This window comes from Elaeis guineensis, chromosome 14, assembly GCF_000442705.2.
Source record: "Elaeis guineensis isolate ETL-2024a chromosome 14, EG11, whole genome shotgun sequence".
Classification (NCBI taxonomy): domain Eukaryota; kingdom Viridiplantae; phylum Streptophyta; class Magnoliopsida; order Arecales; family Arecaceae; genus Elaeis; species Elaeis guineensis.
The window spans coordinates 60906106-60928326 of NC_026006.2; the positions used below are offsets into that span (position 1 = coordinate 60906106).

Genomic DNA, 22221 nt, shown 5'->3' on the forward strand with positions numbered 1-22221 from the left:
GCAAATAACATTAAAATAACGGGTTAGGTTGATCTAAGAAAACATCCACACCTCCAATCCAAACATGTATCTTCAAAAAGGTGATTGTGGATGAAAAATTTCAAATGGCAAGCAAATTGATTTCCATATAGCGGAGAAAAAGTGGCACTTTTTTTTTTTTCTGAACACACAAAAAGTGGCACATGTTTCTTTTTGAAGATAGAAAAAGTTCCATGTTAAGAAGAGGTGATCCACCATTTCGCCCGAATGATTGCAAAGTATACATCGATCCCAATATTTGTTCATCTTCTCCCAAGATTATCTCTAGTGTTCAATTTCTTTTTCCAACAAAACCACAAGAGACATCTGATATTTAGCAGGGCATTGAGATTCCAAAGAGAGCTGGCAAACCATTAGTTGACACCTTTAGAATTTAGAAATCGGCAAGAGAATGCAGCAGCAAATACCTTTTTGTTTTCCAATTTCCACATCAACTGATCTAGATTTTGGCTGAGAGTAACAGGGTTTAAAAAAGCTTGCGATTGATTAAATTCTTCTTGGATATCTGCAGCTGTTTGAGTCTCCAAACCAAAGCTCTGTGATTAAAAAAGTTGGCAACTAGCCCATTCTTCTTCCAACCTAGACTATAGAGCCTAGGAAATAGGATCTATTGTACTGCATCATATAACCAATTATCTTTCCAAGCAAAAAAAAAAGAGAGAGAGAGAGTACTCTGTTGGTTCCCAAGAACTCCCAAAATAAATTCACCTCCAAATCAGCAATAAAACTCCCACAAAATGCATGGGCCTCCCGGAAGGGCTATTCAGTGCACACGAGCAATGGCCCTGGCGATAAGCAGCTGTGAGTGCCTTTGCACACCCTTCGGAGTCAACAAAGCCTAAAAGTACTATGATTCCATCCTGAATGGTTTGGAGGTCTTCAAAGTGAACTACACCACTGGAAACTTGGCAAGACCGAACATGATCCACAAATTTACAACATTAGAATTTTGAATGCATTGCATAGGAGAGAGCAGGGGGTTCGTGAAAGATGGATATTCACAAGTCGAGAACAAAAATTATATAAATGAAGGATTTATTTTGGCTAGTGAAGAACTAGAATGTGTAACACAAAGTATTCCTTTTTTTTTTTTTTGATATTTTCATAGTCAAATTAGTTATTGTTGGTTTTGTATTTCATTTGTTTTTGAGATTTCATTCTCCTATACTTCTAATTTGGGGAACTATTGCCTTCCATCTGCTCTTTTTTTCTAAAAAGAAAAATTGAATTCTTGGCATGTTTCTTCCTTATAATATCAATTTTGTTAATTATTTTGTTTTCAAGAGTCCCCTATTCCCTCCCGATACTTGAAATTTTGCCTTGTGATTTCTTAATCTTCAGGTCTTTCTTTCATTTCACCCAATTAACTCCATCAATGGCATAAGATAGATTAGATGTTCAATTAAAATGAATAGCGAGGATAATGCTAAAGGGTTTCATCCACCTATATTTTTAAAATTTTATTATTAAGGTATTCCTTGACACGGCAAGACTGATCCTTATATTTACTAAGGTTATAATATCCAGAGGTTGCGTCATAATATAAAATATACACTCAGTGTTACAAGTTAGTTGCTTTTTTTTCTTTTTGGCTGAAATTACAAGTTAGTTGCTCCAATAAGATTGTGAATAGGTGAAATAAGATTGAGAGTAGGTGACCATAAACCATCCCAAAGTTGGATTTTGTCTAGTTTTAGGACCTAAGGCATTTCTTATTAAATTCATGATATTTGAATCATATACAAAAGAATTAGGGTGGTATTTGGTTCGCAACTGAAATTAGAATTGAAATGGAAATCAGAATGGCCAAATTTTTTGAAGCATTCGCTTCATGACCGAAATCAGAATCGAAATAGAAATTTGAATTATTAAGAAAAAATAGAGATTGAGTTTTAAATAGATTGAATCATTCTCATTCTGTCTGAGAATCGAAATCGAAATAGAACTCTTTCCAACCACACGATTGGAATGAAAATTATTTATTCCCACTCTGATTCTAGATCCCAACTCCTCTTAACCAAACACCCTCTAAATTTTTCCTAAAATTCTGCATATTTTCTTGGGTGGACTTTATTTTTGTCGGTCCATGTACGGAGCAAAACTTCCTCAAAACTTTGCCATAGTTTCATTCGAACTCAAAATTTCTTATGCGATCTGAGTGGATGCATCTCCCCATGGGTGGCTCATGTGATGTCGTATGGTTTCTCCTCATGCCTGGCTGCCGCCATACCCTCTGTTTAGTTGACTTATCCACAAACGCATTTGAGAGGAAACGTCTGAGGAGATTTAATGAAGCAATCTTATATAACTGCAAAACACAAGCCTGCTCAAAGTAATGGTTATCTATTAATAGAGGCCTTTATTTTGCCACAGAATTAAGGCTTATTTTGCTTAGAGATAGGGCCAGCAATCAGGTTAGATTAGATATGAATTAGGTCGGAACATGGGTTGGGACGAAATATGAATTGAGTAAAATAGTTGTCTACTTGAATTTGATTTATTTATTAAATAGTTCAAAAATCTAAGCTTAAAACTAACTTTTTTATCAAACGGTAACCCAACACTACTAATATCACTTGTTCAATAAATGAACCAAATTAGGTTAAATTGATTAAATAAATTTTAAATAAATTAGATATGTCGTAAATAGGTGAAATCAAATGGATGGGATTATAATCTAATCTAACTATCAAATGAGTCAAAATGGGTTAAATGAGTCACGATTCTAAAACTGAATCCAATCCATTATAAACATGTTAGTTCGGGTTGATCCTTTCATGACCAATTTATCCCTGGTCTGAACCTGTCTAAAGTTGGTCACGTTGTCAAGTTATAAATTGCCACCCTTACCCAGGCCTATACTGGAACAGCAATTAGTCTTGGATTCAATTTTAACCTAGAGAACTAACTCCATCTGAGATCAGCCAGATGGCTGCGAGGTTGCTCAATTGGCAATAAACAATCAAAATTTGGCTTCACAGAGTAGAAGAATAAAAAGCATGCAACATATATAAAAACTGGATGTACCTCAAACCAATAAAAATGAGAGTAACCTACTAACCTGGCTCTATTTCCTTAATTTATGTCTTTAATGACAATTCAAGATAATCTCACTGTCCCTTTACAATACAAAGCAATAACAAATGCTGTTCTGCTTTTTTAAGAGAACAATTTAGTCCTCCTATTCTGAGTTTTTTGGGCAAGGTTACCACATAGTTATTGGAGGACTTAATTGTCTGAAGAAAAACAATATACAATTTGCAAAGGGGCCCCCTAAAGATTAGTTCTAAAATGACAGCTAAAAAGAGTTGCATTTTCTCTTTCTGATTTCTTCACTGATGCTTCTTTTGGGGGTCCCGTATCAAGTTAAAAAGTGCACCTAGAAATCAAAAAACCAGAATGATTGATGCTTCTTTATACTAAAAATATGTTCAATCCTTCCTTATGAAGATTATGCAGACCTAATAACAAAAGAAACTGATAAGTATGTCGAACTTCAATCTGAAGTAAAAACATAAGCTGTTAATTTCAAACCAAATCATCTATGTTAATCTTTCTCCAATCATCTATAAAAAATCTCTCCCTCCACTAATTATTTCATGAGGATTAAACCTCATGCATGGCTCTTGGCACTTTATTACAGCAGAAAGAAGCCACCCAAACCCAAATAGAAGTAGAGCCGAACCATCTCCTGTTCAGGCTGCACTACTAAATTTAAAAATGCTGACATAAACTGAGTCAATTTGCAAAATAACCACTGCTGCGAGTAGGAATGAGAATAATATATTCCTTATGCACAAGAAATATTGCATAGAAACAACTGCAGCTATAAGTAGCACTCAAATATAAAAGATTGTGACTGTTATGGGGTACATCTTATTACATCGACCATCAGAAAATGGCTGCAATCGGACCGATCAAACACCAGCCGCTTGCTTGCAAGCTAACTACATCGAAATCAATATTTATATGTAGGATTAACATAGTGCCCTGCCATCTGGGAAGAGGGCAAAAGAACAACCAACTGCTGTAACAACAATTCCTAAACTTAAACAGCTGAAAAACTTCTTTTCGTATTTCCCATATTAGAATTTACAAAGCAACTCAATTCAAAAAGGCTATTAAAGAGTCTGTGGGTCAGTCCTAAGGTCCACTGGCTCCCCCAGGTCCTCCCAGCGTCAGGACAACACCATGTAGATCGTTGTTAGACTTTGATGGTTGGGCTTTGACAACTTGGAGCTGGCGAGCCTGCCGCATATGATGCCCACGCTCGGGCAGCACAAAGGTGGCAGCTTGTGAACGTGGCCTGAAATGGATAGGAATGGCATGAGGGGGAGCTGAACAATGCTGAGTAACAGCAGTGGAGCCTGTGAGACCCTGAGAATTGATTGCAGGACTTGGAGCTGTAACACCTGGCCCCTGATCGACGCAGTCAAGCAAGAGCAAGAGATGCTAAGAACAGTGCACCATGAACTTAATTTTACTTTGAATTCGGCAATAGGAAGGGAGAATATATCTTACCGGAGCAAACAAGACACCTCTTAGCATTTGGCCATTAACATAAGCAGTCATGAGGTACCCAGAGTCAAATGCTCCATCCACCGTGCCATGAACCTCGGCTCCAATCTGTAGAGAAGCAAATGAGAATTGCCACACACAACACACAGACACACACCCAGAGATTGTCAAAGAGGGTGAATTGTTGTAATGAGATTCTACCAACGGAAGAAAGGCAGGCCTCAGCTGTGGATTCTGATCTACAGCTAGAAATTGAACTTCTTGCCTTGCAAGGGGAACAGAATGAAGAAATTGTGTTGTCTTTGGCTGTCTTGGGGATTCTGCACCCAAGAAATGAACATCTGAGGTAGTCCTTTGAATACCATTTACCGGTTCCCGCCGATGATGTAGCTTGAAGGGAACAAATTGTTGAGAGGCCGATATGGAGTCATTGGTCGAAGACGACAATTTGTGGAGAGTATTTTGTTCTTGGTCAGATTGTGAAGGAGAGGAGTGCTGGGAAAGCGACAGAGAGTGCTCTTCCTGTTCTGATTCGATCTCCCACACTCTAGCATCACTGGTTTTCCTCCTTTTGTCATGCCTGTTATCTGAGAGTGAAAAAAAAATCTTGGGCATGAAACTCTAAATTTGGATACTATAATACTCATTTCAATGTAGAACAAGACTTTACCCAAACCACATAAAAGAGAGCTCCTTGGTTCTGCTTCAACTTCACGAGATTGCTGACAAAGTTCTCCATTTTTCAGAACCATACTTTTCTGCAGTACAGTTCAATACAATAGCTAAGCTTGCAAGCACAATGTCGAAGCAAAGTTATTTCACGCTATTAGGCTTGAGTACCTGAAAATCTAAAAGCCACTTACCGAATGTTCTGTTCCTCTTAAAAACTTTCGTTTTTCTTGATTCCAGTGATTACCAAACATTTTGCACATCGAAATGTTGTAACGACCGTTAGGGTGCTCAGATCCCAACTGCAAAATGAGTAACTCATTGAGCGGGCGTTCATCCTCCCCACAACTGCAAATGCGAAGCATAATTAGATGAAGCATTGACACCTGACAAGCATATTCACCACTTCAAAGTAGAATATGAAGGTATTGAACATAGAGACCTACCCCCCATATATAGCAATATCAGTGCCAGTGACTACGGCAGTATGAGAAAACCGTCCTTGTGGATGTTGGCCGCGAATCTCAAGCTGTGCCCATAAAAAAGTACCCAAGTCGAGAGCCCAAACATCACTATAATATTGTTTATCTCCTACTCCACCTATGATGTAAACCTACAGTGCAGGAAATAAAACCAATGAGCTTTTTCTTCTAACAAACCACTGAACAGAAATTCTGGCTTCTAATAATTCACTAGATACTAGCCTTGGACCCAATGTTGACAGATGCATGGCCTGCTCGAACTCCAGGTGAAGATCCTTGAACTGCTAACTGTAGCAAAATATAATTATCATGAGATTCTTGAATGAAATTTGCTTGTCACAGCCCTATTCAAGCGGACTAATCGTAAAACAGAGAGCATGACCACAGTTTAATAACCAAGTGAGTAAGCTTTACCAATGGACTAGCTAGAAATGTTCCCTTTTTTTTCTCAAGCTTAGGTTTATGATGCAACATATGCTATTTCCACGTGATTCATTAGGCTATCTCCTGGAGAATAGCATAGCAATGCAGCATGAAAAAGAACTTAGATATGATCGTGTGAATCAGAAAAGGCATCACATGAATCTCTAGAGCATTATTGTCTCATTAAAGTTGTCTGGTGGAATGAGGATTCAGCAATTTCTTGGGCAAATGGAAGGAGAATATCGTGATATGTTAGGTGCCTTTGTCTGAAGAGAAGTACATGGAGCAACCTCAGACACAGATGGGATTGCCCTGCATGTTCAAGAGTAGCCAGATATGATGGTTGATGATTGAGTTCAAATCATGCAGCAGAATGTCTTCCAATCTTCTCACAAGGTATATGCTGTTTTACAGGAGCACAGTAACAAAAATGTTGTAATAATGTTTAGAATACAAATATAAACAACTTAAATGCCAAATGGAACACCATCCTAGCAATGTGAAAATTTGCTGATGATACTCCCATACAAGGATTTCAGTTTAAGACTGTCAAACTAGTATTAGAATGAATCTATACTGGGGAATGAATCCATACTATATAGTTATATGAATGTTAGGCTATGCTTTTGAGACACCTGAACTGACCTAGAAATTGTTGGCATCACCAAACAATCTATACACTGTTAAGAAGAAAAACTACATAAGCTAAAAGATGAGTAATTACAATCCATATAATCCATGCAATGTACCAATGACGAGTGGTTCTATTTGTAATTGTTTTAGATATTTATCCAGCACTTAAAGGATAAATTTCCTTATGGAAGACAACATAATTACAGTGTAAAAGATATTAAGATGAGAAAAGATTAGTAATTCTTACCCTTGACCAAGTCATCGTATCCATGTCAAACACATCAACTTCCCCATGATAACGATCACCGCAGTCACCACCATAGATAAGAAGCTTATTGCCAATTGCAACAGCAGTGTGGCTATCTCTTGGTGCAGGGGGATCACCTCTCACCTCTGGAGAAGTCCATGACATGTTCTTCAAGTCTAGTATATGAACATCATTCAAGTAATTTGCTTCCCCTTCTCCACTGCCCCCAAATATAACTAGTTTATCATTGCCTACCACTGTGGCAGTGTGGCTTTCACGTGGTGAGGGTGGGAAGCCTTTGCAATTGGGTTTGCACCATTCCCTCGTCCACAAATCTAATACGTGAAGATCATTCACCTTCTTCGAACCATTTGTGCCTCCTAATACTACCATCTTATGCCCTACGATTGCCGCGGTGTGGCTGTCTCGGGTTCCAGGCTTTTGACCTGTAGTGACAAGGGAGTTCCAGGCCATGCCATCTAGATCAAGGGTGAGGACATCACTAAAATGCAATCCACCACAACAACCCTGCAGAAAGAAGAGATAAAGGTGTTAATACTTGTGCAGAATAAAAACTTAACTATATCTGCTGAATTATATTTCTGATAACATATTTAAAAATGTATAGAGAAATCCATTACTAGTACACTTCCTCTTGCCATAGGTTATTGCTCTCTCTATTGTGACAAAGTTTTACATGCTGCTGGGACGCGGGGGGGGGGGGTGCATCTCAACCATCTTTTCCGGTTAGTATGCAAAAATGAGATCCGGATGGGCTCGGGACTCGGAAACCTATCCACGCGAAAAGAGAAGAAGAAAGAGAAAAGCAAGAGAGGAAGGAAAGATGAAAAAAATAAAAAATAAAAATAAGAAAAAAGAAAGCAAGAGACAAGAAAAGAAAGAGAAAAAAAAAGAGAGGAGAGGAAAAGAAGGACAAAAAAGATAAGAAGGAGAAAAAAAGAAAGAAAGAAAGAAATTGAGGAAAGAGTAAAGGAAGAAAGATGGAGGATATCCATCAAGATGTGAGACTGCTATTGGAATCGGACAAGATAGCGGGACATCCCGTTCCATGAAAAAATCAAGACATTCCGTTCCATAAAAAAATCAAGACATCTTTATCCTATGAGATTTAAAACCTTAATTGTGAGTCAACAAGAAATATCTTCTTCCCCATCTTCCCTCTCTCCTTCCTATCCTCAGAAAAATCTTCTTTGGTCCAACACAAATTTCTCTTCTATCTAGAACTTTTAATTGCCCGGCTACACGCCCAGTAGACATCTAATCCAACATGACACACTCACCAACCAGTTTGCATCAAACACCAAGATCCAAGCCCTGAACTTTAGTCATTTCTCGCAAGATATCAAATAATCAAAATTTGAGTGAGTCAACTGATTTTAATTGAGGTTATGTATAACATTGCACATGAACTTAATGGACTCTCGCTAGTCGATATTAACATTGAACAGAGGTTTAGGAGAAGGAAGATAAAACTAGTGGCCAAAATAATGCCTATAAAACTTCTGTTAGATTATTAGATCGGATCCGATCGGATCCTGATCCAATATTTTCTTCATAAATTAGAATTATATTCTTATAAAAGGAAATACGGAACATCATTCCAGCGGAAGAACAAAAAACCATTACAACAGATCTAGAAGAAAGCAGAAGGAAACGTAGAAAGTAATATAGCTTTTTAAACTGTTTTATTTGGTAAACGTTTTTAACATATGTCCAGAAACTATTTTCACACCAAAAAGCTCTTGGCTTTTCTATATGGTGACAAAATGAAGGATGAAAGTCTTTTTCAAAAAAATAAAAAATAAAAAATTGGGGAACCTGGAGCAATCCCACCTCTTCTTTGAAGCAAAACAAGAGAGAAGAAGAAACCAAAACGGTGTAATACTTCAGCTAACTTGAAAACTTTATTACATATTGCCGTAAAAATTTAGCATATTTGAACTCCACTCACAAAACCGGTACAAGCTTCAAAAAAATAACATTATAATAGAGGTAGCAAGACAAAGTTTAATAAAAAAAAATAGGATGAAAAGCACGCCTGCCTAACTTGCTAAGTTAATTACTTGAGTACGGTAAACTCCATTAAAAAGCAGCAAATAAAACAACAAAAACAGCGAGCACAAACTTCACAAGCAAGGATATAAAGATAAGTAGCATAAGAAGTTAAATCAGGAGATGAAGCATAGCTTAATTAAGCTGCCAAAAACTATTCCAAATATTCAAAGGATTAGCAAAAGTAAAATATGAATTTTTTGATGGACATGTATTTATTCTTTCTTTCAAATACTAACCTCAAAAAGTGGAAGCTAATAAAAAGCAATTCAATCTAAAGCAATACATACCATATCAAAACAGCAATAGAAAAGAAGGGGAACAGGCAACAACTTAGGTGTCCGCTTCATACTTACCCCAAAAACATAAACAACCCCTTCAAAGAAGCAGGCTGAGTGCCCCCATCTCTCAGGAGGGTTGAAGCCCACCACCTTTGGGTAGAGCCACATTGCCTTCCTCCTCTTCCCCACGTCCATACCCAGGGATCCCTTCTCCTCCTCAACCAATACCAACAGGGGAAGAAGAAAGCACCACAACCCTCGCCAGAAACCTCCTAACAATCAGTTCTCAACACCCTCTCACTGTACTGATGAGATTGGGAGGAAAGAAAGAGAGAGAAGACGCGTCAAGAGGACATGAGCGAGAGGCAAGTGAGCTATCAGATTCAGTCTCTGATGGACAAAGAAAAGATGGGTGCTTTCAAGTCCCACTACTGTGCCAACAAACAAGGAACAGATGGTGGTGTGAAAACACCATCACATTAAAGGAAAAGGAAAACAAGAAAGGAAAAGACCAAAGAAACAATCTTTTGTAAAATAACAGATAGCCCAGAAGGGTACAAGGGCTAAGGTCAGATAGGCCCTCGAGGAATGTTAGGTGCTGTGGAGTGATGTAATATCATGGGAGAGTGACTGTTACCACACATAACATGGACCATAGACATGGTGACCAGAGGGAAAGTATATAGAGAGAGGGAAAGCGAAAGTGTGGGGTAGTGTGTGCATGGGAATGTGTGAGGTGTCACAAAACCCCTCCATGTCCCACTCTTTGGTCTGCGTCTCCCTTCCTTTCCTTTTATTTAAACTTGCGTAACTGAAAATGATGGGAGGTGGGGGCATTGGGCTGTGGGAAATGATGGGAAGTGTGTTTTGGGGTTTGGTGGTGTGGCTTGTCAACATATGAAAAGAGAAAGAGAGAGAAGAAATTTTTTTTTTTCCTTTCATGTTTCCTCTCCTTGCTCCCATTGATTCTGAAAATTTGATAACAAACTGCTTGTTTAGATCCACCCAGCTTCTTCTTCCCTCTTTTCTTTTTTTTTTTTTTTTCCCCTACCAAAAAAAAAAACACCAGCCTTGTCAAAAGGGCAGTGCTTTTATAGGGTCTCCCCCCTGAATGGGGATTAGAATAGTTTTTATATTTTTTTTATCTCCTCATTGTGTATTTGGCCTTGGGATTGCTGAATGGGGGAGATATATATAGGGAAGGGGCTTTCATGGATCTAGAGATGTCCATTCTCGAGATGGCCTTGGGGACATAACTAGGCTTAGGTTTTTTTTTTGATAAAACTAGGCTTAGTTTTTATTCCCAACTTGGGTTCAGACTTGGGGCTTTGGGAACCGAGAAGCTGTTGCCTTCTCTCGAGAGAGGAGAGGGAGCGGGGCCGCGCAAATTCTCGTACTGAAGACGTCGCTTTTACCAAGCAACATTTCTCGAGTTCCACTTGCACTAAGGTGAGAATCGGTGATTCGGGCTCGAGAAGGAACTGGGCATTCTTTTGCGTGACACGTGGCTCCGATGAACCGGTGGGATCCACGTTGACAAGGCTGCAAGCCTGCAACAGCGCTGATGTAGGTGAGATTCAACTTTATATTCTGTTTGGCGCAAAACATTACAATGTCGAAGGAACTTGAAGGAAGAATACGGCAGAATTTTTCATGCTCTTTTTCTAGGCTAAGCCTTAATTAGCTTCGCACAACTATTCGTGATTTTATGATCCCTGACAAAGCGTTTCAATGAACTTAACAATTAAACTTTGTAAGCGGAATTTCATATTTTTGCCCACGTTTTGCCATTTGGGGCAAAAAATAATCTAAAACTATATATTATGACGTTAGACATATAGTCTAAAATGGAAAAGAAAGATGAAGAGGTCGGTCATCTCTTGGAGTTGAATAAAGAGAAGTCGTGGAGAAAAACATGGCCGTCCACACTTTTTTGAAGCAAAACTCTTTCATAAATAAAATTTACTTATTAGAATTTTTTCTAATAGAAAATCCTTCAATACTTAAATCGATAAAATTTTAAAAAAATCATGAAAAAAAAATTTTAATGAGAGAATACAGTCCGAATCATTTATCCAAGGATCTAATCATCCAACAATAACTCCTATATAATTCATGTTACTCCTATAATTATAATTGCTTTAATCGCATAGTCATAACTGAGATGATATAACCATTGCCGAGATTGTAACCTTGATATAAATGGATATTTATTTCTTAGGACCTGTTTTAAATAAGATTCGAGATGAAGTTCTTTGGGTAATCCAAAGTTATATAATATTGATTTACTCCAAGGTCAGATAGGACAATGTTCGTCCCATTAATAGCAATTCTATATGGTCTAAACTTCATCCAACATGATAGCAATTCTCTATCATCTAAATTTCAATCAAACATTGTAGCAATTATCTACCATCTAAATTTCAGGGACTTTCTGCAATTTGATTTGATTATTTGTTTGAACATGCTGGAAATTATTATATTGGATTCACTTTTCACATAAGACCAACCATCTCCAAAAAGTTGGGTGAACATCAACATTAGTGAAATCCCAAGAAACTTGCTTCGCTTGGAAATGTCACTGAAATATCCCAGCAAGAGAGATCTCCCTGGAGGCGTGGATTGACCATCTCGGTGTGAAAAGGTTGGCTGGGCAAATTAATCTCCTGCACGTGAGAATCACGTGATAGAGAACTGGTCTCCGGTAAACGGGAGAACGCCAGCGAAGCGGCTTTTTCGAGAGGACTTTTCCGAGAAGGAGGAGAGAGAGAGAGATGAAGAAGAAGGCAGTCTCGTGAGAAGCACGGAATCTAATGGCGGAACGTTGTAACCACGCTGCCGAGCCGAGCGACTGCGGAAGAGGGGCCATGGGAGGAGAGCAGCGTAAGTCACGGGGAACCCCGTCCCATCCCCCGTCGCTACCATCGAGTAGATGTTTGGACTTTGGACAATGGCGGTAGCGCATCGATTTCCGGGATTACATCGTAACTTGGAAAGCTGAAAGACTTCCGACTGCTTTCAAAAGCATATCACAACAAACATATATTACAATAACCACCAACACTGTCTAAAGCTCTCTCTTTGTTTCTTCTTTTTTTTTTATTTTTTTTTTTTTTTCTTTTCCTCGGAAGAGATAGATGGCACACAGTTTCTTGGCTTGGAATCATCTCTCCCGTTTCTCTTCCTCACGTACCATTGTTGTCCATTTCTCAAGAAATAAATAAATAAATAAATAAAGTACTCTACAGTAAATGCATCAGCGCATATCAGAGAATAAAGTATATATAATAATTCTGAGTGGTGCCTCCCACACTTGCTAGCGCCAAAATCCTGCATCACGGAGCAGAATGAAGTGGCGAATAGCAGTTGTTTTGCTGGGAGTGGAAGATCCAACTTTTTTTTAATTTTTGGGGTAAGAAAAGATCCAACTTTAAGAACTCAAAAAAAGGAACACCTAAGATTGCCGAATATGATCCGATAAAGACCCCGATACTTAAATCAGGCCAAGTTTTGATGGAATGATGGAAATCTCAAAGTATAACTTACATAAATAGGTCAGAAGATATCCCGAATCTTGTTTATATGGAGATGAAGGCATGGAGTTGTTACCTAAAAAAGAAGGATATGTGTAATTGTTGCATGTGTCATAATCATCTAAATATATGGAATAAATTATAACCGTTCCGCAACGTACCTTATAAATATATACGTCCCGGACGATTAAGTACAAATGTCAGCATTGATGTCTTTGGAACCATCCGAGCCATTGATGCCGTGGTTCTATCTTCTTTCTTAATTTACTGAAATATCCTTTGGAGTATTGTGGATTGCTATTGGAACCCACGGGCCTGGGCCCAAGTGAGTATGCAAGATGCCAATTAAAATTATATATATATATATATATATATATATATATATATAACTATAACCTGTTGAGATTTCATCGTCTGTTTAGGACTGAAGGCATATCACGAGTGATCAAAGCCTGTAATCAAGGTTCATGCAGCCTATGCGTGGTTTTTTGAATTTATTAATAATTTTAATAGGCATCTGCTTGAAAGTTACTTGATGCTTGGAATTTACTACTTGGCATCTTCTTTAAACGTGCTTGCACGTGGGATATATCGACTAACCTCTGTACGTCGATTTATCATCAATCTATCAAGTCGACTTTATCAAGACGGACGACTCGACATGATAATAGTACTACGAATGACTGGACATTCGACGAAGTATACGGCCAACAGCAATACTGCTTCAACGGCAAACGCGAACCCACATCATCGACTCACTGTCGGGGGTGACAGCTAACGTCCGATTTTCACAAGATACCAGATCAGCCGACGGTGTCTCCGAGTCACCACCCGACGATCCGGCAGTCGAATACCGACATATAGTCGGCCAACCCGTCCAAACGCTGTACAACCGCTATGGGCTGTTGTCCCGTCAGGAACATGCGGTACGGCCGTCCTGGGGTATTGTCCTGTCAAGGACATGGATTAATTTCAATGACTTGATAACCCACGGTGATTTGACAGCTCCCGACGATTTGACAACTCTCCAGCTGTCTGTACCATTAATGACGGGACCATACCGCATTCTACTATAAAACAGGGTAAGGCAACAGTTTTGGTAAGCGCCTTTAAGCTCTTGAGCTCTCTAGCTCTCTCTCTCTTCTCTGCTGAGCCCCTAATTTTTTACTGTTGTCTAGTCTCCTTTCTAATTTGACTGTCGGAGGGTTCCCATCGGAGGTATCTCCGATCAGTGAGAACTTTTTGTAGGCGTGACCGATGATCGGTGATGAAGGATGGCCAAACAGAATGAAAGAAGGACAGAAGTCATGAGAAAGATAAAAAATTTACACGATTAAATGGCTCAATTTAGTTGCTCTCTTAAAATATGTTCCAGCATTTAGTACATGATTCAGAATTCTTTGTCATAAATTTTTTTTAACATCATATTTGTTATTACTTTATCTTTAAGAAATATTTGACTTGTGAATGATACCATGCTATATGCCTATGCCATAAAGCAAGAAGAGCTGCTTTTAGGGTTGGCTGCTTATAGGGTAGGTTGGGTGAATCCTAGAGCTTGACTTCGATACATGACAAGCAAACTTGAATATAAAATTATTATATAAATTTTTAAAAAAATAAACATAAAATCTAAATTTTGATGGATTAATATATTTTTTTTAGTACAGACGAATGATCACACGACTCTGATGTGAGACAATCTAACATATCAGAGTATAAAATATCCTGCAGGCTCATAGACTTCTCTGGCCGTATCGCCAAGTCCAGTCTTTAGAATGCTCAGCGACAAAGAGAGACAATTTAGTCTGTCGCACTGTTTGCCTCTCAGAAGACATGATGAATCGATATCTCAGTAAACTCTTGGATGGAAGCCCAGATGTCATGGAGTAGCGGATAGGCCTCTAGCAATCTCATGTCATCCCGGATCTAGTCGATAACGGTCATCGAATCATCCTCAATGCAAATCCTCTCTGCTCGTAACTTATGTCTGATACGATGATGCCCACCCAGGCAGCTTGAAGCTTCACATCTGAGACGGATGGCTCAAATAGGTATGAATCCCCCATCGTCAATAATTTGACAGCTGGACCTTGAATGATAAAGCTAGCAGCCCCATACCATCCTTGATACTGCCGTCAAAATTGATCTTAATAAAATTCAAGGGTGAGGGCTCCCAGAAAATAAAGATAATCCTCTGGCTCACCGCAGGAGTAGCATGGAGGTCCCAGACTTGGAGGTATCACAGGATAAGACAGCACATCGAAATGACAGTACTCCTTAACCAGACCCATAGCTCTCTCCAGCATCCGATATATAGGCACCACCTCTACGTTGAAGACTAAACTGTTCATAAAAAGCCAGATCTAATAGCGACATACGCCATCCTTTCCCTAGGTCCCAATCTGCGCTCCGATCGTACTTCGATGAATCAAATCCAGGAAGGGTCCCAATCCAAAAGCTGCTAGTCGCCTCCCAAAGTTGATCCCCACCCTCTTCCAAATCAGTCTCGCTCTCGGCAGCACAGAATAGCATGTTTCGTCGACTCTCCTCCAGACCACAGATTGGACAGGCAGTTGAGAGGTCCATACCCCTATCCCTGAGCAACATGTGGATCGGAAGTCGGCTCCAAGTAACCTTTCAAATAAATAGCCTCACTCTGGATGAGCAGTCACTCTCCAATTCATATTGCTTTGATCCTCTTATGTGGCACTGTCCCGCAAATCATGGAAAGACCCCTCACAGGAACTTGGGATAGTACGAACTGCCCCACACCCTCAGATCCTATCCAATGGACAAGCATCGGATGGTAAGAATTCGATCAGTAAGCAGACCACCAAAGAATGGATGATGTTTTAAACTTTTCCAACCCCTACCATCAGTGGTAAGTAAATCGCAGACCTATAGATGGTCATCCACCTCCATGCTGACATATATCAACCATCTGAAAAGAGAAAATTAGAGATCCAGCATTCTGGCTCATCTCAACTAATGCCCCATCCCAATCAACTATCTGACCTGGGCAAGCACAGCAGGGGCACGGTCGCAGATCTCCCTCCAAATGAAAGAGCATCCACAGACACTCAGATCTGAGACTCCTAACTCCATGCTCCATACAGAGCCCTCATCATCTTACACCATAGATAATCAAGCTAGAGAAGAAATTTAGTAGCATGTGTGGCAATCATAGCCTCTCTCTTATCCAGTAGCACCTGTGTGGGCTGATAGACCATATCCCAAGACACCAAATGGACTCTCCAACCATCCTGCCTAGAGCCCCACAGAAATTATGGAAAAGCTGCTCTAACCTCAGAGGCAAGAAACGAACATCACTATATTCGCTAGAAGGTAGATCGGGATAAGCTCAGGATAGATCTGATGAGGGTCCTCCTGCCATCATAGAGAGGATATTGGCTTGCCAATCATCGAGGCGATCCTGAATCTACTGCTCCATATGCTGCAGTCAGTCCTCAGAAGACACTGTCCTGTGATAGGAACCCTAAGATAAACTAGGGTTCCAGTCTGCTCCTAGATCCCCAATCTCTCCTGGATAGCCTACCTCACCTAGACCTTCATCTTGAGGTTGAAGATGATTATGGACTTCTATAAGTTCTCAAAGTGGCCTGGTGCTTGGCAATAGGCGGATGGAGGCCCGACTAATCAAAAGATAATCATTGGCAAAAAGGAGGTGTAAGAGTCGGTCAGTCCCAAGGGTAGATCTATAAGGCTCCAGCTCCGATCCCTGGGATACCGCTCTCAGTGTCCGAGACAAAGCGTCAACATATAAGATAAATAAATTAGGAGAAAGAGGGCAATCTTAGCGAAGCCCAACCGTCAAGTAAAAAAATTCATTGGTGCATCATTGATTAGAATCATAAAGCTCGAAGTCTCCACATAATGCATGATCCAATCAGTCTATCTATCCTGAAAGTCGAGCTCCTACATCATCCGCTGTAAAAAGCACCGACTCATTTGATCATAGGCTTGCTCTATATCCAGCTTGATTACCATCAGCTACGATAGATAAAAGTCCGTTGTAGATCATGCATGAACTCCTGGGTATGGAGGACATTATCGGTAATGCTACGACCACTGACAAAGGCACCTTGCTCAAGATATATCAGCTAAGATATATTCGACTTCAGTCGTCCGATCAGGACCCTGGCACACACCTTGTAGAGGGTGGTCAGAGGCTAATCGATCTGAAATACTCTGGGATAGACACATCAAACTGCTTCAATATGAGGGTAACCAGTGTCTTCTTCCACTCCTCCGAGATGCTTTAGAGTCGAAAACCCTCCGCACCGCCTCTACCACCTCACCTCCAACTATGGACCAGTAATGATGGAAGAAAAGGGGATGAATCCATCTAGCTTCGAGACTTTGTTCTCCCTCAGGGACCAGAGAGCACCCTGCACCTCCTTAGCAAACATCGGATGAGTCAAGACTCATTCTCCTGATCGGAGACACAGGTCACAGCTAGGCCCCTCGAAGTAGAGAATCTCCCCAAGTGCGATTATCCAGCATGATCTGAAAAACTGATGATCAGCTCTCTGACATCCCCGCTATCCTCCACCACTGCACCATCACTTTTCCTTAGCTGTCTAATCCGATTGGCAGATCTCCGGACCATCGTCGACTGATGGAAGAATCTAGTATTACGGTCACCCTCTTTGATCCACTGGATCTTGAATTTCTGCTCCACATCATCTCCTACTATCTCAGCAAGGAATGGTGCATCGAGAGCTTACGATAAACTTCTTTAGATCAGACTCTTGAAGCCCCCTCTTGATCCTTTCTCATATGCAAGTTTGCAATATCTTCCTCCACCCCCTCGATCTATCTAGTAAGATTACCAACCTCGAGACAGTTCCACCGGATGAGCCTACATCTAACCAACTTCAACCTTCGAGTCACTCAATATCTCGCATCACCACGGATCGGCAATCTCCACACCTCACTAATCAGATCCCACAACTTAGGGTAGAAGGTCCAGAATCTCTCGAATCTGAAAGGAGCCCTAGGCATACGTGGGCCATCTGTGATGACCAAAAGTGGATAATGGTCGGAGGCGATTCTCAGCAAATGCTGAACCTGGTGCCAGAAATTGTTGGAGCCAGTCAGTGATGGTAAGGGCACAATCAATCCTCTCCCAGACTCTAGCCGTCTCCTAACGGTTGTTGTACCAGATAAATCTAGTTTCAAAGTAACCCAGGTCAATCAGGCCTCATCACCAATAAACTGCATGAATTCTCTGGAATCAGCACTGTTTATGTGCTGTTTACTGCCATCTTCTCGTACGTGGGGCCCCACAATGTAATTGAAGTCCCCAGCGATCAAGGATGGCAAGCTCTATGACACCATCCTAAAAATCTCAAACTACTACACACTCTGCTCCCTATGCTCGGTGCTCGCATTTACGTCAGATAGTAGCCATGGGCCTCCGATTTGCTCCGGATAACTAAGGTCACCTATTGCTCGCATCTGTGGAAAGCATCCACTATGATCAAACTACGTCTCCACATCACCAGGATCCCTCCCGATAGGCCTCTAGACTTAAAAGCATATAAGCTCCATACCGCAGGAATTTGCCGTCTAGCACGGGTAAGGCTCACCCTCGAAAGTCAGGTCACAAGAAGAATACAGATGTTAGGCCAGTGCCACTAAATAATCCTGTCCAGCATTAATCGAAATGAGAACTTTTTCACCCCCCAAATGTTCCAAACCAGCATCCTATGGTGATAGCTGAAGGGAAGGGGATCTACACTAGCACTCTCTCATTTGAAAGTCTGCCTTCGTCCTTGCTGGCGATGAGTCCACCATTGATAGACCCTCCCTAGCTCCCTGGATGGTCTGTCTCAGCTGTGCCACTGCCTCATCATGGTCCCTAGTCAAACCACCCACCGATACCTCCATATCCATGGGACCCGCACCCAGAGGTTCTGCTCCATCTGAGGCGGCTTGGGCACTTGGGTCACTCCCCAGCTCCTCGGGTAGAGGTAGAGTAGTTTCTTCCTTCTCCAAGGGCTTTGCTGAGAAAATGAACATCCCAGGACCCCTTAGACTAGCAATCACCTCCGATTGATTCTCCGATAGGGCTAGTGCCTTATCTTTGGCTCTATTTTTATTTTCTAGGCCCTTTTTGGATCCACCAATACTACTTTCCCGCAAAATGGGCCTTTCAGGCATCCAGCCCATGTCAAATTCAGAGGGCTGGGTGCGCTTGGGCTAGGTCGAGTCCAGCCCCGAGCCCCCGCTAGCCCCGCGATAGGTCCAGAAGGCCCGCTCACCTCCATGACGTGGACAGGCCAATGCATGGGTCCCATCCCACCGCCAGCAGAGAGAATCTATTGGTGGGCTGGTTAGCGCTGGGCCTAAGCCCGATTCCTCCTCAACACCAATCTTGGTGCATCCACCCTTGAATCCTGCCGTTGATCCGGGCGTAACTCGAAGGGGTGATCGCCACCATGCGATCTTCATGGTTTGATCCAGTCGTTGGTTCCACCCAGCGAGTCGACACAGTCCGAGCCTAATCGAGTGGGCACCTTCCCACATTGACTCAGCCCAGGACCCGACTCGATGTGCCGAGTCGACCCAGCCTTCTTCTTCTCCTACTCGATCGATGCCTCTGGCCTAGGTAGTCGCTGGTGAACGGCCACCAGCAAGGGCCCCACCCCGACCCACTAATTAGGGATGGTAACAAAATCCAAACCCATGAGTATCCGATCCGATCCGACCCAATTGGATTGGGTAGTCAATGCGTTGACTGGGTTTGGGTTGGGTTTAGATAAAATCCGAATGCTTAATTTTGTGTTTGGACTGGGATTGGATAGTTATGCACCCAACTCGATATCCAATCCGAACTATTTTAGTATTTTAAAATATATATATATTAAATATATTTGATCAATTATCACCAACTAGTTACTAAATCCTAACTTATTTATGAAAAATATTCTAGCTAAATAAAGACAAAAATATTCATGCAATTACAAGATACACCAACATGATTACTATTTTTGGTATATTTTAAATTTAAACTTGAATTTCAAACATCGGCTATTGATAGCAGGTTTAATTGTTGTTTAAGTCTTTTTGGAACTTAAAACTTAGAAATGCTTTTTAAAAATTATGTTTATATTTTTATTTACTTCAGAGGTGTTAGAACTAAGTATTACTGTTGATTATTTTGGTCTATTAAATTTATATTGCATTTAAATTTTATTTAAATTGAATGTGGAACTAAGTATTATTGAACTAAGCATTGTTGAATTTTATTTGCTTAAGGCAATTTGAATTTTATTTTGATTGAACATGAAACTAAATGTTGTTTAATTTTATTTTTTAAGACATGTATGATTTGTAGAATAGTAGTATGATTTTAAACTTGATAGAAATAAAAAAAATACTCAATGTGACACAAGTGGATTTGAACTGGATAAATCTAAATTATCCGATATCCGATTGAGATAGATTTGGACAAAAAAAATTCCAATCCCGATAGTATTTGGGTTGGATTTGGATAGATTATTGGATATTTGAGTTTGGGTTTGGATAGTTAGAAATCCATCCCTAACTCGGCCCAATGCCATCCTTACCACCAATCACAGCTGCCGCCTCCTCCCTCCTTCCTGAGTCACATTCTCCAGGCCAAACTTGCCCCCTTTCCCCTCCACTGGACAAGTCGTCGTCGGATCATGGAAGTGCCCATGGCATATGCACACCCCGTCAAGGTTCTCGAAGATAGATCTTTGCCAGAAAGGCCCCTCCAGCCCCTCGATCAACACCTCCGATCGCAGCGATCGAGAGAGGTTGATCCTATGTTGGCCTATGTGAAGCCCAATCACCGTGCTTCGCCGTCGCTCGTCCATTGCCACCAACTCCTCAACTAGGCTCAAGATCTTCTGGAGCACCTCCATCCCCAAAACTCCACCTGGAGCCATGGCAGTCGACCCGCACCATGACTGATCGGATGGCCCCCCGATTGAAAATAAATTATGTCGCCAGTGCTCCATGGCCAATGCCTGACCGACCACAACCCACAGCCGGCCAAGAACAAGCTCTCTCTCCCCAATCACCTCAAATGGAGAAGTAGATGGCCTAGCTCAAGACCATAGGCCATGACTTCCCCTTTCACCCCCACCTGAGATCGAAAATTGCGAGCCACCATCTCTAGTGCCACCCTTCGACCCAGCCTTCGCACTACGACTGCTGAAGCCGCCCAAGCCTCCAATTCTCCCCTTATGATCTCCTTTGGAGCTTGATCACTTCCAGGAATCACCTAATAAGCTTTGTTACCTCCGCCGGCAATGGATTCAGTGAAACCCAAACTGTGCATCCTTGCACCGTCCGCTTCCGACTGCCTTTGGTTGAACCCCGCCGATGAGACCCAAGATGATTTTCTGGATTGCTCGCCATCCACACTTGCACCGACACCTTTTGATCTGAGGTCGGTCGTCGGTGATCAAGATGGAAAGAGAACAAGCATGAATCTCAATGCACAGACGGAACGGATCCACGATGATCATATTCAAACAATGTTAAGCTAATTCTTAGTTTTTTGGATTAACAATTTTTCAAAACTAACCCTAATTCTATGATGTAGTTGTATGTGCTATCAAGCATAGATCGGATTTATCATAGACACAAGTTCATGTACTAAAACAACTTCCTTTCATGAATATTTCTAATATGATCACACTAAAGAGTAAGAACGTTGAAGGACATGATCAATATGTGTGCAAAAGACCATAGACCATTGTGTATCTAAGATTATTCCAAATTGAATAGGTAAAGTAACGATTTACTTTGCCAAAACAATGCATAACATGGATTGCTATAATGGACCAGCATCATGCATGGTAACTAGTCTCCAGAAATGCCTTGTAGTTTGTTTTCATCAATTATTGTGAATCATTTTGCTAATAGAAGGTTCTTCATAACCGAAAACACCTCTTTCTAATCTCTAAGATATTTTAATGATGAGCATCACTACAGGTCTTCTGAAATAAAATATTCTAAACACATGACCTGGATATCCAGAATAAAACAAAGCTGGTCTAATACATTGCTATCAACACTTAAATTCCACAGTGTACATAATTTTTTTTTCTTGACCATTGTGTATATAACCACATCCATAGGCAGAAGAGTTTGATGGAATATCATTATCTTATTGACCAACCTATTAAATTTATAATGCAAGTAACTACGCTGGAAAAGAAAAGAAAAAGAGAACTATCCGATACTTCGAATATGTCCACATCCTACAAAGGGCGACCATCCAACGCTTGAATCAACAACAACCAGCTTGTCTTGGATGT

General features: G+C 40.7%; 1 protein-coding gene across 2 annotated transcripts; it reads right to left on the reverse strand.

Moving 5' to 3' along the window:
- Positions 1–3850: 3850 nt before the first annotated feature.
- Positions 3851–9978, reverse strand: LOC105057336 (uncharacterized). 2 transcript variants are annotated; one of them, XM_010939931.4, is made up of 9 exons: positions 9441–9978; positions 7012–7539; positions 5931–5996; positions 5673–5839; positions 5421–5574; positions 5228–5315; positions 4759–5144; positions 4561–4665; positions 3851–4458 (listed from the first exon to the last, which is right to left on the reverse strand). In XM_010939931.4, the coding sequence occupies exons 1-9, from the start codon at positions 9558–9560 to the stop codon at positions 4183–4185; spliced, it is 1890 nt and encodes a 629-aa protein (XP_010938233.1). In that variant the 5' UTR covers positions 9561–9978; the 3' UTR covers positions 3851–4182. The 2 variants fall into 2 exon arrangements, with proteins under 2 accessions (XP_010938233.1, XP_010938234.1); XM_010939932.3 differs by lacking the exon at positions 9441–9978 and adding an exon at positions 7653–7688.
- Positions 9979–22221: the final 12243 nt, after the last annotated feature.